Here is a 15,000-nt window from a genome sequence, read left to right on the forward strand (position 1 = left end):
AAGTGTTTCTCAGGCCGGGTCATCAGGCGGCAGTGCTGAAGTGTTTCTCAGACCGGGTCATCAGGCTGCAGTGCTGAAGTGTTTCTCAGACCGGGTCATCAGGCTGCAGTGCTGAAGTGTTTCTCAGGCCGGGTCATCAGGCGGCAGTGCTGAAGTGTTTCTCAGACCGGGTCATCAGGCTGCAGTGCTGAAGTGTTTCTCAGACCGGGTCATCAGGCTGCAGTGCTGAAGTGTTTCTCAGACCGGGTCATCAGGCGGCAGTGCTGAAGTGTTTCTCAGACCGGGTCATCAGGCTGCAGTGCTGAAGTGTTTCTCAGACCGGGTCATCAGGCTGCAGTGCTGAAGTGTTTCTCAGACCGGGTCATCAGGCTGCAGTGCTGAAGTGTTTCTCAGGCCGGGTCATCAGGCGGCAGTGCTGAAGTGTTTCTCAGACCGGGTCATCAGGCTGCAGTGCTGAAGTGTTTCTCAGACCGGGTCATCAGGCTGCAGTGCTGAAGTGTTTCTCAGACCGGGTCATCAGGCGGCAGTGCTGAAGTGTTTCTCAGACCGGGTCATCAGGCTGCAGTGCTGAAGTGTTTCTCAGGCCGGGTCATCAGGCGGCAGTGAGCTGTCATTACGTGATCACTCACTGAGTCACTGAGCTGCTACATGATTATGGCTAAAAGCAGAACGGAGGAGATCTGAGCTGCGCTCTCTGAACTAGAGCCGCTGATTTACTGTCCAGATCACGTGTACCGTCGCAGAACAATGCTGAGTTTTAGTCTTAGCGTTCTGTCAGGGAACGAACGGCTGCAGTTAAACTCATAACTACCTCGATATGAGGTCCATACCTCGCACAGCTGGACACTTCATCTCTGTACCAATAGATATTTAATCAGTGTGGTCATTATATGCTGTTACCTGAGCCTCCCTGTACTGTCATTACATGGTGTTTCTGTATAAATTCATTTTTTATATTGTTTGACCCTCAATATTATAACTGTGCCATGGGACTGGCTGCAGAATGTCCTTCATGATCAATAAAGTGTCTGTCTATCTATCTGTCTGTCTGTCTGTCCGTCCGTCTGTTAAATCTAAATAAACAGTAGGTTAATATAACACAGAGGTGCACATCTATGTTCTTGTAAAGTGGTGACTTTATAGGAGAAGAAAACTAGCCTTTAACTTGAAATGGAAGTTAATGAACAATTTCTTTCTACAGTTCATTTTGAAGCCTTTCTAATCACTCCATCATGATGAGGTTTTAGCACAGCGTAAAGGGCAGGACGTGTTTACAAAGAGTGTAAAAAAAAAACCAAAAAAAACCCCAGAAAAACAGAGAAGCAAAGTTTTGTGACGACAGCGACAGTATATATAATACAGGCCACTAAAAACACCATTAACTACTAAGTTATTATTTTTTCAGGAGACATTTGTAAGATTAGATATGAGATAATCTGCTTTCATAAGGAAGGAGAACATCAAAGTGAAAACAAAGCTCACAACATGACCACCTGGAAGACCTGCTAGACCCCAAACCTGCCCCCATCAGATAAACAGCACTGAAAGCTTTGATCTCTGAGAGAGAGGAGAAGATCAAGCTGCTTCAGATCTGAAAACATCCACAGGTGTTTCTGTCCATCCTTCCACTGTGAGGAGACCACTCAGCGCTGTGGGTCTGAAAGGACGTGTAGCTGATCTAGAAGAACCTCACTGAGAAAAGGAGATGGACACATCAAACAGAGAAGCTGGACGATGGACTGACCGCCCCAGAGTCCAGACCTCAGCACCACTGAATGGGTTTGATCACTTCAGAAAATCAACCAGCTTCTCAAACTGAAGCTGAGCTGAAAGTGAGGCTCCTGAAAAGAATCTGGCCTCTAGTGGTGAGGTTGCAGATAGCTGAGTCCCTCTCCCTCGCTCCTCCCTTTCTAGGCGTGCAGTAGACCCAACCGTGGCTGTCAGGCTTTCTGCTGCCGTCTGTGCCGATTTCGTTTTGCTTCTTCATCTTCTCTGTTCTTTGACAGTGAAGATTCACCCTCCCTCGCTCTGTCTGATCCTCTGTTTGATCAAAATTTGGGTTCTCAAACTTCTCACAACACAAAGTGGTCAGCAGCGCCGGCAACGACCACTGATTCTTCTTCTTTCTACATCTTCCAGTCAAGCCTACAGCGGCACCAAATCCAAGCTGCTACTTCAGTGTAAAAAATCAAAAGGCGCCCTCTAGAGGCCTGGTTTGGTTTGTTATATATATATATATATATATATATATATATATATATATATATATATATATATATATATATAAAACAAACCAAACCAGGCCTCTAGAGGGCGCCTTTTGATTTTTTACACTGAAGTAGCAGCTTGGATTTGGTGCCAAAAAAGAGAACATGGTTTTGTTCACTATATTGCATTTCTGCTAGTAGATCCCCATAAATCTTACACACTGCACCTTTTTCATTGGAAAATAAATCAATAAAAGGGGGTCTCAGACTTCTGCACTGTGCTCCTCAAAGGAAGTTCGTCACTGTCTAATATTGCTGACAATGAATGAAAGTGTTACTAGCTTTACTCAGCTTGCCTGAGCTATTCTTTAAAGAGGACCTTTATTATGCTTTTCTGTTTATTTCTGTTTCCTTTACTGTGTTGCAGCCTTTCGTGCATGTAAACGTTCTGCAAAGCCCCAAAGCTCAGCGTTCCCTCCAGAGGGAGAACCTCTCTCCCACAGAACACCACTTTTCTCAGCTGCCTGAAACGCCTCATTGGAATTCCAGCACTTTTCCTTTGTTACAGGATGACATCATCTCATAACACAGTCCTTACTGCCTGCCTACTGGCGAGCGTCGCCCCCTCACACAGCGACTACTGGAGGAGGAAGAGTGTGGTCAGCGCTGCAGCCACTTGGTGAAGACGCTGACTGGACTTTCAGGATCCACTCTGGATCAAACTGATCCAGCAGAACCAACGCCGCTGGAGAAACAGTCACAGTGGAGTTACAGCTCAGGAGAGAAGGGTCTGTCTGCAGACTGCAGGACAGGGGCGGAACCTGGAGGGGCGGACCCGCTCTGAGGGCTGACTGACCAATCAGAGCACGCTGGGCTCATCAGGAGGCGGGGCTTAAAGACACAGGAGCTCTAACAGAGGGTTTCAGACAGCGGATGAATAGAGACGAACAGGATGAGGAAAATAACGTGTTTTGGGAACATTTAAATCTAAATCTGTTCTCAGGCTTTGGGCTGAACAGAATACCTAGCCACTACTTCTGAAAAGCTGACGTGATGCGTGAGAATAGGCTCACAATAAAGACGCCCACTTAGAAATTCTCTAAGCACAGAATCCATTGAGACGGGCAGGTTTATTGTTTGTACTGACAACAGAAATCATTCATCAAAATCAGCTTTCAGCTCGCAGGAATGATCAGCATCCAGCCCTCAGCGGGACGAGCAGAGCGAGGCCCATTATATAGGGTGTAGATCTGACTTCACGACAGCTGTAATTACCATTTGCACTAAAATATGAACTGGAACTGAACTGGTTCAAAATCAGCTGAAACACATTTCAGATTTTTTACCGATCTTAGACTTTAGACTAACAACCTGCAGCTCTGAGTGACCACATTCATTATATTTTTATTTCTTTACTTTTCTTATACATTTTTAAACCAATGACTGAACCTGTTTTTATTAAAAAAGCACTTTTACAAATATTTTTATTATATATATTTATAATGCTTAATTATATTGTATTGTATAAAATACTTCACTATACATATGTAAAACCTTGTATCTCTAAAATGGTGACTTTACAGGAGAAGGTAAAAACCTACTGTACTGTTAATGTAAGTCAATGGAACCAGACGTCTTTCCAAGTCATTTTAAATGGTTTCTGTTGGTCCATTCACCATGAAATTTATACACAATATATAGAACCAGAGGTCCGTTCAAGTCATATCAAAACCTGAAAAACGACAAAAATGGAGATACAAGGTTTTGTTCCGACAACAGTGATTATATATATATATATATATAAGATGGTTCTAAAAGGGTTCTTTAAAACAACGGCTCTATTTAGAACCGACTTCTATATAGAGCCATCTGCATGCTTAAAGGGTTCCTTGCATGGTGAAATGGTTCGTGTTGGTTCCATAGAGCACCAAAAAGGTTCTGCTATTGTTACAAGCTCGACATCAAAACTATAGCAGAACCCGTTTTGGTGCAATATAGAACCATATAAAACACATTCTCCATCCGTCTGAAGGACCATTTCACTATGCAGCGAACCATTTAAGCTTGCAAATGGTTCTTTGACTGTGCATGCTTCAGAATCATGTACAGAACCTTTGTCTTTACTAAAGAACCTTTGAAGAACCATCTTTTTAAAGAGTAAAGTTTGGGACAGACACCTCCTGCAGAAAGTACCCTATATTTTATATTTTGTACGGGGAGAACATGCAGAGAGGACCGGGGAATCGAACCCTGGCTGGATGACTGGGGTCCTCTCTGTGTGGAGTTTGCATGTTCTCCCCGTGTCTGCGTGGGGTTCCTCCGGGTTCTCCGGTTCCCTCCCACAGTCCAAAGACATGCAGTCAGGCCGATTGGACATGTTTCACTGCCTCTGGGTGTGAGTGACTGTCTGTGTCTGTGTGTCTGCCCTGCGATGGACTGGCGACCTGTCCAGGGTGTATCCTGCCTTCCGCCCGATGACCGCTGGGATAGGCTCCAGCACCGCCCGTGACCCTGATGGAGACGCGGCTTAGAAAATGGATGGATGGATGGATGGATGGATATATTTTGTATATATACAGCGTGTATATGCAGATTATTACTGTCTCAGGTTCAAACAGACCAGAACATAATCACTGTAAATGTCTAAGATGATTATTTGATTTAAATAGTTATTTAACTAGATAAATACAGGCAGTTGTGAAGACGCTGAGCAGCCCATCTGAAAGTTTATGTAGGTTTATGTCAGTTGAAAGGCCTGTGTAGGTGTCCTGTAGCGTTATGAATGCTGCCCTTCAGCCTCGTATCTGCGTCTAAATGCTGCTATAATAGAGACGCCAAGAGGAGGATAACATAACACAGGAGAGAGCTCACTCATCAGAAACACTTACGCTGAAAAAGTCACTGTTATGGTATAGAACCGGTCACAGGAACCTGTCTAACCACGTAAAGACCCGGTGTTTGGCTTCACCCCGCGTTAGTGAGAACATCAGCCACAGGCGACACATTTCTCTGCCACGCAGGACCTTCAGAAATCATTCAGTAAAACAGAAACCCGCTTGGGCGACTTTAAGAGGACGACGTTTGCAGAAATAGCAGCCAGATCAGTGGAACCCTCCAAATTACTCACATCTCATCACACACACCCAAACCCTGACATTCAGCTGCCTGAGAAACTCACAGAATGACAAGGCAACCCGCAACTGACTGAGCGACACGGGCGCAACTCAGCGTTCACTTCATTCAGTAAGTCCACAATATTTATTAAAGAGGGTAGTTTTTAACGCCTCACGGGTTTAAAGGGGAATTCCACCCATTTTTCAAAACCCCTCCACAATTCAGAGCGTTTCATTTCTAGAGAGTCAGAGCTGCTCACAGTGGTGGTGATAGGAACCAGACGTCCCTCTAAAAGCTCCTACAGAAAGTTCCTACATGAACTGGTTCTGAATTCACTGCCTGATGACTGAGACGCTGTTTTATGAGAGTTTAGAGAACTTCAACTCCATTCATGGTGGAGGGAGACATGCAGGGCGCTGTGCGGCAAAATAGTCCCCAAAGAAAACTCATTATTCCAGATTTTCCACTATTTTCAACATCATCGACATTCCATATAAGCTCAGAAGACTCGTGTAGGTTCTCTGGTGGTTCTGGATGGTAAATAAAGTGTCTATATCTGTGTTGTAGTCATGGCGACGCCTGGTTCCTATCACCACCGCTGTGAAGACACCTGAACCACTTCACACCAAGCCGCCCTGAATCCCTCTCAAACAATCAATTATGGAAAACTGATGGAATTCTCAGGCCTGTGAGAGTCTCAGAATCCTCTTATTTGGGAAAGCTTGTGGAAAGTACATGAAGCAAACCAGGACTTTCATTTCAACAAAGAAACGCAGCGTTTTCACACTTTTTCTTCCGGTAATTTTGAGACGGTCCCTAATACTGAAGCGGACACATGAGGAAACACAGTTGTGGTTGTAGTTTATTGCCATATTTAATTTTATCTCACCAAACTTTAATTAGCCTGATAATAAAGAGCCGGACTGCAAACATCACACAAAGTTTGACCCCCGATAACAAACCAGACAACATCTGGCTTTGAACATGTGGGCCACTTTGGGTTCACTTAAATTGCAATGTTAGATAAAGCGTCGGACATCACGATGACGATAAGACAAGTGATAAATTATTATTAAAATATTGCACCTCTGACTGAATTATAGACTTTGTTCTTGAATGTAGTCACAGAAATCTGCCTAACATCTCCACGATTGTGAGTTTGAACCCAAGTGATGCCACAGCCATCCGTAAGTGGGTAATCAAGAGGAGGAAGCTCTCTGGTGGGATTTTTTGAGGGAAAATGTCCAGCTGGGGGAGAAACTGGGTAAAAAAACTCACATTCTATATTGTTTACATAACTGAGATGCTGACCAGGAGATTGTTGAAGTTTGAGTTGAGTAATCTCTGGTGTCCTTAAGTTCAGTTAACTCTAGAAAAGCAGTGTAGGCAGTTACTTTAACCTTTTAAGTTCAGCCGACCTTCATTTTTAACAGTGTAAGCAAAGATTTTCATACATTTTCAAACTTTTAAAGCTTTAAAAGGAACTTTTAAGCAATTTTGAAGCACTGCTATTGGTCCAAACATCACGAAACTGGAACAGTTGTAAGAGTTACAAGGCGTTCTTCCGAGAGCTTTTCTCTTCTGTTTGGTCCTAAAATCGAAAGTAAAACGAGCGCTGACATTACTGCTGTATCCAGAATGCAGCGCATGGTGGTCTACAAACCACAGCACAGACCAGACTGTGAAATTTGTGTATCACTCCGCCTGCACGCAGGGATTCGCTCAGATTAGCAGCAGGCCTCAGCTGAAGGCCCGTCCTCCTCTCAGAGAGCCCTGCTCAAACGGGGCTCTTCTGAGAGGTAACCAGCGATAGCAGCCGCCACAGGAAGTGGTTTTATCACATCACTGCTGTCCTCCCAGCAGCACCGGCAGGAGGAAGCGGTCCAGCTCTGAGACATCTGCGCTCAGACCGAGGTCAAACACAGCCTGGTAAACAGCTGAGAGACAAAAACAGCAACACCGGTGAGCGATACAGCGATACGCTATGGTGTCCTGTCACCATGCGCTTTTCTGGGTATCATCGGCGCTTCCAGATCACCCATCACGGTCTTCAGCTGTTCAAAGGGCCCTTTTCATCGAATCTGGGACATCGAAAAAATCAACCGTGCAAGAGCTGGTAGACCACCAGACCTGCCCCCATCAGATAATCAGCACTTTCATCTTTGAGAGAGGAGAAAATCAAGCTCCTTGCTTCTTGCTTGGTTTTGATCTGACGGCGATAACATTTACAGCACAGTATGAAAGTCAGAGCAACCTTTACTTATTTACAACCCCAGCTCCAAAAAAGGTTGGGACGCTGTGCAGAATGTAAATAAAAACAAAATGCAATGATGTGCAGATCATTTAAACCTATATTCCTTTGAAAATAGTACAAAGACAACAAATCAAATGTTGAAACAAATGTGCTGCCATCCAGACGACGTCTTTTTCAGGGAAGGCCTTGATTATTTCAGCAGGACGACGTCAAACCACATTCTGCATGTGTTACAGCAGCACTGCTCCGTATTAAAGGAGTCCGGGCGCTAAACTGACCTGCCTGCAGTCCAGACCGGTCACCACTGAGAACATCTGGCGCAGTATGAAATTAAACATATGACAAATACAATAATAGTTACGACTTACAATCTGATAATTACAACTTAGTATCTCAATGTTATGACTTACAATCTCATAAATATGACTTGGTATCTCATAAATACAACTTAGTATCTCATAATTATGACTTAGTATTTCATAATAACAACTTATAATTTCTACTTACAATGTAATTAAAAATGTGTATCTCATAAATACATCATCTCATAATTACAACTACGTATCTCATGATTGTAAGACATAATCACACAATTACAACTTATAGTATCTCATAACTACAACGTAGAATATCACAATTATGATTTACACTCATAACTTCTCATAATTAGGACCACCAATGTCATAATTACAACTTAGTATCTCATCATTATGACTAACTATCGCATAATAATGACATCCTTGCTCTTTATGACTTCTCACAGTAGGAGCTGAGAAGAAATTCTCATTATTATGAGATAATATAGTTTTTCACGTGAGGGAACCGGCTTCCACAGAACCCACCAAATAGGACTTGTTGAGAGTTAAATGGAAGAAAATACTGCTTCTTATCTTTTTCAGAATAAGCAACAGTCGGTGCTGCTGAATGAGGAGGCGTGCAGGTTCTCACTGGAGATCTGAGCTGCACAGCTCTGACGCCGCGATCTTCACAGCACACCTACAACGCACTTCCTCCTACTTTAACTGCTCGGTGCAGGCAGCTTCATCGCTCCACTCGGAGATTCTTCTGTCTGAGTGCGTAAGGTCGCCGTTCGGTTGTATAAAAGACTTTGCCTGCTGATTGATTTTGTTTAGCAATCATTTTGGTTTTGCATCTAAATACTGCTCACAAAATCAGCTTACACTATATTGCCAAAAGTATTTGATCGTCTGGCTTCACACGCATATTAACTTGAGTGACTTCCCATTCTTAACCCATAGGGTTTAATATGATGTTGAGCCCAACTCCTGAAAAACACCCCCACACCATGATCCCCCCTCCACCAAACTTTACACTCAGCACAATGCAGTCAGACAAGTACCGTCTCCTGGCAACCGCCAAACCCAGACTCGTCCATCAGATTTCCAGATGGAGAAGCGTGATTGGTCACTCCAGAGAACTCGTCTCCACTGCTCTAGAGTCCAGTGGCGGCGCTTTACACCACTGCATTCCACGCTTTGCATTGCGCTTGGTGATGTAAGGCTTGGATGCAGCTGCTCGGCCATGGAAACCCATTCCATGAAGCTCTCTACGCTGTTCTTGAGCTGATCTGAAGGCCACATGAAGTTTGGAGGTCTGTAGTGATTGACTCTGCAGAAAGTCGGTGACCTCTGCTCACTATGCCCCTCAGCATCCGCTGACCGCTCTGTCATTTTACGTGGCCGACCACTTCGTGGCTGAGCTGCTGTCGTTCCGAGTCGCTTCCACTTTGTTATAATCCCACTGACAGTGGACTGTGGAATATTTAGTAGTGAGGAAATTTCACGACTGGACTTGCTGCACAGGTGGCGTCCGATCACGGTACCACGCTGGAGTTCTCTGAGCTCCTGAGAGCGACCCATTCTTTCACTAATGTCTGTAGAAGCAGTCTGCAGGCCTAGGGGCTCGGCTTTATACACCTGTGGACATGGAAGTGACTGGAACACCTGGATTCAATGATCTGGATGGGGGAGTGAAAACTTTTGGCAGTATAGTTTGTTCTCACTCTGCTGCTGCTGCTGCTCCTAAATCTAAATTCTGTTCACATTTTTAAAAACAATACTGACCGTTTTGCTCATTCTGCTCAGCGGCGTTAGGTGAACTAAGGGCTCTTTCCTCAGCTCCACGGTCAAGTGACTCGTGTTAAGGGTGTGGAAGAAGGCGGCTTTGAATTAAGCCACAGCAAAAACACGCTGTCCAAATTAGCTCCTTTATCAGGTTAGCATCTCAGAACATGAAATACCAGAAACAAACATCACAATGGGAGCTCCAGCCAGCATTCAGAGCGCCGGGAACGCATTGACCCGTCACAGAAAGCATCATTCAAAACAAAAGCAACGATAAACAAACAAAAAACAACAGAATTCATGGGGACTGGCCACACAGGGTGACGGCATCAGCGAGCGCAGCCCTGCTGATCACGGACCTGCAAGCTATCTGTGGACAATGCAGCTAGCAGAAACATCCACGTCAACCACTTCGTCATGATTTACTGCCTCAGCTGAGCAGCAGAACAGGAATATCTGGGTTTGCTGTCAGTGTAAACTAAGGGTTGTGGTGCAAACGTGTTGCTCACACATAGCGCCAGGCAGCAGTGGGCACAGTGGGGGAGTGGCTAAACATTTATATCACGGTATATATGAGTCATTGACAAACGTCCATAAAATAAACAAATAAATAAAATGTAATAAATACATGGCAAATCAAATTATTCAGAAACGCCTCTTTTATGTGGAACAATTTTCATAATTTCATATAAAATTCATTTTAGTTTCTTTTTGGCCTCCAAAAGTCTAAAAATGTCAGGTGGTGCAAACGTCCAGCCACATATGTTGATTAAGTAAACTGTCAAAAAATGTAAATCAGCTATAAAATTGTAAACAACACAGTTTGAAAACTTTAAAATAAAAGCCGTTGTTGTGAAATAAGGCGACTTTAAATTCACCGAAAAAAATTTTTACTGCAAATTCTTACCTCCTCAAATGTCAAGCCGCGCAATCAAAAGCTAATTATGTTTACATGACGGTCCAGGGTGTTTCATCATAATGACCCCAACTGACCTTCTGAAGGGGGCAACGCTGATAAACAGCAGGGGGCGACGCTGATAAACAGCAGGGGGAGCTCTGATAAACAGCAGGGGGAGCTCTGATAAACAGCAGGGGGTGACTCTGATAAACAGCAGGGGGAGCTCTGATAAACAGCAGGGGGAGCTCTGATAAACAGCAGGGGGCGACGCTGATAAACAGCAGGGGGAGCTCTGATAAACAGCAGGGGGAGCTCTGATAAACAGCAGGGGGAGCTCTGATAAACAGCAGGGGGCGCTCTGATAAACAGCAGGGGGAGCTCTGATAAACAGCAGGGGGCGACTCTGATAAACAGCAGGGGGAGCTCTGATAAACAGCAGGGGGTGACTCTGATAAACAGCAGGGGGCGACTCTGATAAACAGCAGGGGGAGCTCTGATAAACAGCAGGGGGCGCTCTGATAAACAGCAGGGGGAGCTCTGATAAACAGCAGGGGGAGCTCTGATAAACAGCAGGGGGCGACTCTGATAAACAGCAGGGGGCGACTCTGATAAACAGCAGGGGGAGACTCTGATAAACAGCAGGGGGCGACTCTGATAAACAGCAGGGGGCGACTCTGATAAACAGCAGGGGGTGACTCTGATAAACAGCAGGAGGAGCTCTGATAAACAGCAGGGGGCGCCTCTGATAAACAGCAGGGGGAGCTCTGATAAACAGCAGGGGGTGACTCTGATAAACAGCAGGGGGCGCTCTGATAAACAGCAGGGGGCGCTCTGATAAACAGCAGGGGGTGACTCTGATAAACAGCAGGGGGAGCTCTGATAAACAGCAGGGGGCGCTCTGATAAACAGCAGGGGGCGCTCTGATAAACAGCAGGGGGAGCTCTGATAAACAGCAGGGGGCGACTCTGATAAACAGCAGGGGGAGCTCTGATAAACAGCAGGGGGCGACTCTGATAAACAGCAGGGGGCGCTCTGATAAACAGCAGGGGGCGCTCTGATAAACAGCAGGGGGCGACTCTGATAAACAGCAGGGGGCGACTCTGATAAACAGCAGGGGGAGCTCTGATAAACAGCAGGGGGCGCTCTGATAAACAGCAGGGGGCGACTCTGATAAACAGCAGGGGGAGCTCTGATAAACAGCAGGGGGCGACTCTGATAAACAGCAGGGGGCGCTCTGATAAACAGCAGGGGGCGACTCTGATAAACAGCAGGGGGCGACTCTGATAAACAGCAGGGGGCGACTCTGATAAACAGCAGGGGGCGACGCTGATAAACAGCAGGGGGAGCTCTGATAAACAGCAGGGGGCGACGCTGATAAACAGCAGGGGGAGCTCTGATAAACAGCAGGGGGCGACTCTGATAAACAGCAGGGGGCGCTCTGATAAACAGCAGGGGGCGCTCTGATAAACAGCAGGGGGCGACTCTGATAAACAGCAGGGGGCGACTGATAAACAGCAGGGGGAGCTCTGATAAACAGCAGGGGGCGACTCTGATAAACAGCAGGGGGAGCTCTGATAAACAGCAGGGGGCGACTCTGATAAACAGCAGGGGGAGACTCTGATAAACAGCAGGGGGAGCTCTGATAAACAGCAGGGGGCGACTCTGATAAACAGCAGGGGGAGACTCTGATAAACAGCAGGGGGAGCTCTGATAAACAGCAGGGGGCGACTCTGATAAACAGCAGGGGGCGCTCTGATAAACAGCAGGGGGAGCTCTGATAAACAGCAGGGGGCGCTCTGATAAACAGCAGGGGGCGCTCTGATAAACAGCAGGGGGCGACTCTGATAAACAGCAGGGGGCGACTCTGATAAACAGCAGGGGGCGCTCTGATAAACAGCAGGGGGCGCTCTCACAGCATGCACTTGGAGTTTACTGCAGTTTAGTTCTGTTTAACCTTTTTAACATCAGTAACAGCAGCTGTCTGACAAACTAAGTCCGCCAGCTGTGTGTGTGTGTATGGTCGGTTGCTGGGCAACAGTTGATCGTTGACTCCCATCGAACAGGTTAAAATCCCCTAACTGGGGGTAAGATAGGAAAGTTCTGGAAAACTTTCATTTACAGAAGTTTTATTTATTAACGTTCTGACGTTTTTTTTCCTCGTATGCATGACATCGACTCTCGGAACGTCTCTGAAACCTTAATGTGAATATCGCAATACAGCGATACTGATGATACATCGCTCGGCCCCGCTGACTCACACCTCAGTAAGCCGGCCCCCGTCTGTGAAAAATAAGCCCGGCATGTTCTGGCGGCCGTCTGAGGGGGTCTGACCGACGGCAAGAGCAGATTGAGGGGCTGCTGCATAATTCAGAAGATGGTTAATCATCCAATCTGCTCTGTGTACTACGACTTCCACTCTGCATATGCTGTGTCACTGCTGCTGTCGTTCAGGCCGGAGCGCGACACAGTGGCAGCGGCAGCGGCAGGCCTCACGCGGCCGGACCGGCCCCGCACCTGCTGGATCCGTTTCCATGGCAACCATTCATAAAAGCCCGCTGGCTGTAGGCGAGCGAGACTGACCCCACGCGTGCCTTTCAGCATATACATCACGTTGTGCTTATAACTCCGAAAATAGGCACCGATCGCATGTGTTTCATTGCTAAGCCCTCGAGCCGTGAGCGCGGACCACTAGAGGGCATGAAGTGGACGCGAGAGACCACCCCGGCACATTCGCCCTGCATGATCTACCCGTCTGTTTATTCATTCACCAACACTGTGAATGGAGAAAGAGTCCGAGCAGCAGTCAGTACAGTAAAACTGGACACTGCATATGTTCCGACGTCATGTCCTAACGCACTGGCACATATACACCCATATATATATATATATATATATATATATATATATATATATATATATATATATATATATATAGTATGACACCACATATCTCAGCATATATTGTTCACATGAGCAGCGAGTCATTTCTGCTCAGAAACATAAGGTCAGAAAGGAGTGACCCACTGTAGATGGTGTTTACACCTCAGAGACAGAAAGATGTAGGAATTTTGAAAAATGGGTGGAACTGCCCTTTAATTCGAATTTTAGGTTCCACCTTAAATAGTCGCACCAGTTTCATTCTGGCGCCGTAGGCCAGCCAGACGCAGGACGGACAGGGAGCGGACTTCAGAACAGAAAACAACTGGAGATTAAGTCATTCATTTAAGGCGGAACGGAGAATTTAAGGTGGAACGGACCATTCCAACAGGAGGCATGGGGAATAAAGATCTAAGTTCATGACCTAGAAACGACTGTAGGTTAACGAGTTTACTCATTTAAGGTGGACTGGAGAATTTAAGGTGGAACAGATCATTTAAGGTGGATTGGAGAATTTAAGGTGGAACAGATCATTTAAGGTGGAACAGAGAAGTCCAACATGTGGCATGGCGAAAACGAAGCTAACTTCAAAACCTCTTGCAACACAACTGTGGCCTGATAAGGTTCTTTATTAATACGGCTATTGATAATCAAGCTATTCATTTAAGGTGGAACTTAAGGTGGCACTGTGACTTAATGACTTCTTAAAAATCAACTGCAGATTTAATGAAGTTATTCATTTAAGGTGGAAGCTAGAATTTAAGCATTTCATTCATTAATAAGGTTAACAATGTTATTCATTTAAGGTGCAATGGATCATTTAAGGTGGATTGGACGATTACAACAAGGGGGGCAGTGAACTCCCCGCGAACTTCATAACAACCGTAGCTTAACAATAAATGCATAATAAAGTGATTACGGGGGTCGTTAACAACAATATGGGTTAGCAGGAAAACCATAAGGAAGCGTGCAATCAGACCACAGCCTACCTGTCTCACCTGCCTACCTGGCTCACCTGCCTACCTGGCTCACCTGCCTACCTGGCTCACCTGCCTCACCTGCCTACCTGGCTCAACTGCCTCACCTGCCTACCTGGCTCACCTGCCTACCCGGCTCACCTGCCTCACAGGTACATAATACTGAATAACTGAAAAACAAACAAGACAACTGGCCACAATACCGTGAACAGCGCGTGTATTTATACACAGTTGTCCAGTTCCCGCGTTTAGCACGTGCTTCGGCATTTAGGAGGAGGTATGGTCAAATGTTTTCGCCCCCCCCCCCCCCTTTACTTCCTGAAAGTGTTTTGTTTTGTTGTTTTGTTTATTTTTCGCCTGCCAAATAAACACAGCGCGCGGGTGATGATAAGGACCGGCGATTCCTGCGCGAGCCACATAAACTGAACTCCCAAAGCCAACAACAGGTGTCAACAGGTGTTGTCCGCGCGTGCGGCCAGCCGTGCACTCACCTTGGTGTAGAATAACATCCACAGCTCGTACAGCCGCTCCTTGGAGGCCATTCTCCGGCTCCCTTCCTCGCGCGCAGCGCCCAGACCGCCCAAAATTA

The 15,000-nt window shown here is 45.9% G+C and overlaps 1 protein-coding gene across 3 annotated transcripts in view; it reads right to left on the minus strand.

Annotated features, from left to right (window-relative positions):
• The window catches only part of nbeal2 (neurobeachin-like 2), a 120,677-nt gene that overhangs the window by 105,364 nt on the left and 313 nt on the right, over positions 1–15,000 (minus strand). For all 3 annotated transcript variants that reach the window (XM_037537130.1, XM_037537128.1, XM_037537127.1), the window contains exon 1: positions 14,903–15,000. This exon is cut by the window's right edge and continues 313 nt beyond it. In XM_037537130.1, the coding sequence (XP_037393027.1) occupies positions 14,903–14,953 (51 nt within the window). In that variant the 5' untranslated portion in view covers positions 14,954–15,000. The remainder of the gene's footprint in view (positions 1–14,902) is intronic.

This window comes from Pygocentrus nattereri, chromosome 3 (genome assembly GCF_015220715.1).
Source record: "Pygocentrus nattereri isolate fPygNat1 chromosome 3, fPygNat1.pri, whole genome shotgun sequence".
Classification (NCBI taxonomy): domain Eukaryota; kingdom Metazoa; phylum Chordata; class Actinopteri; order Characiformes; family Serrasalmidae; genus Pygocentrus; species Pygocentrus nattereri.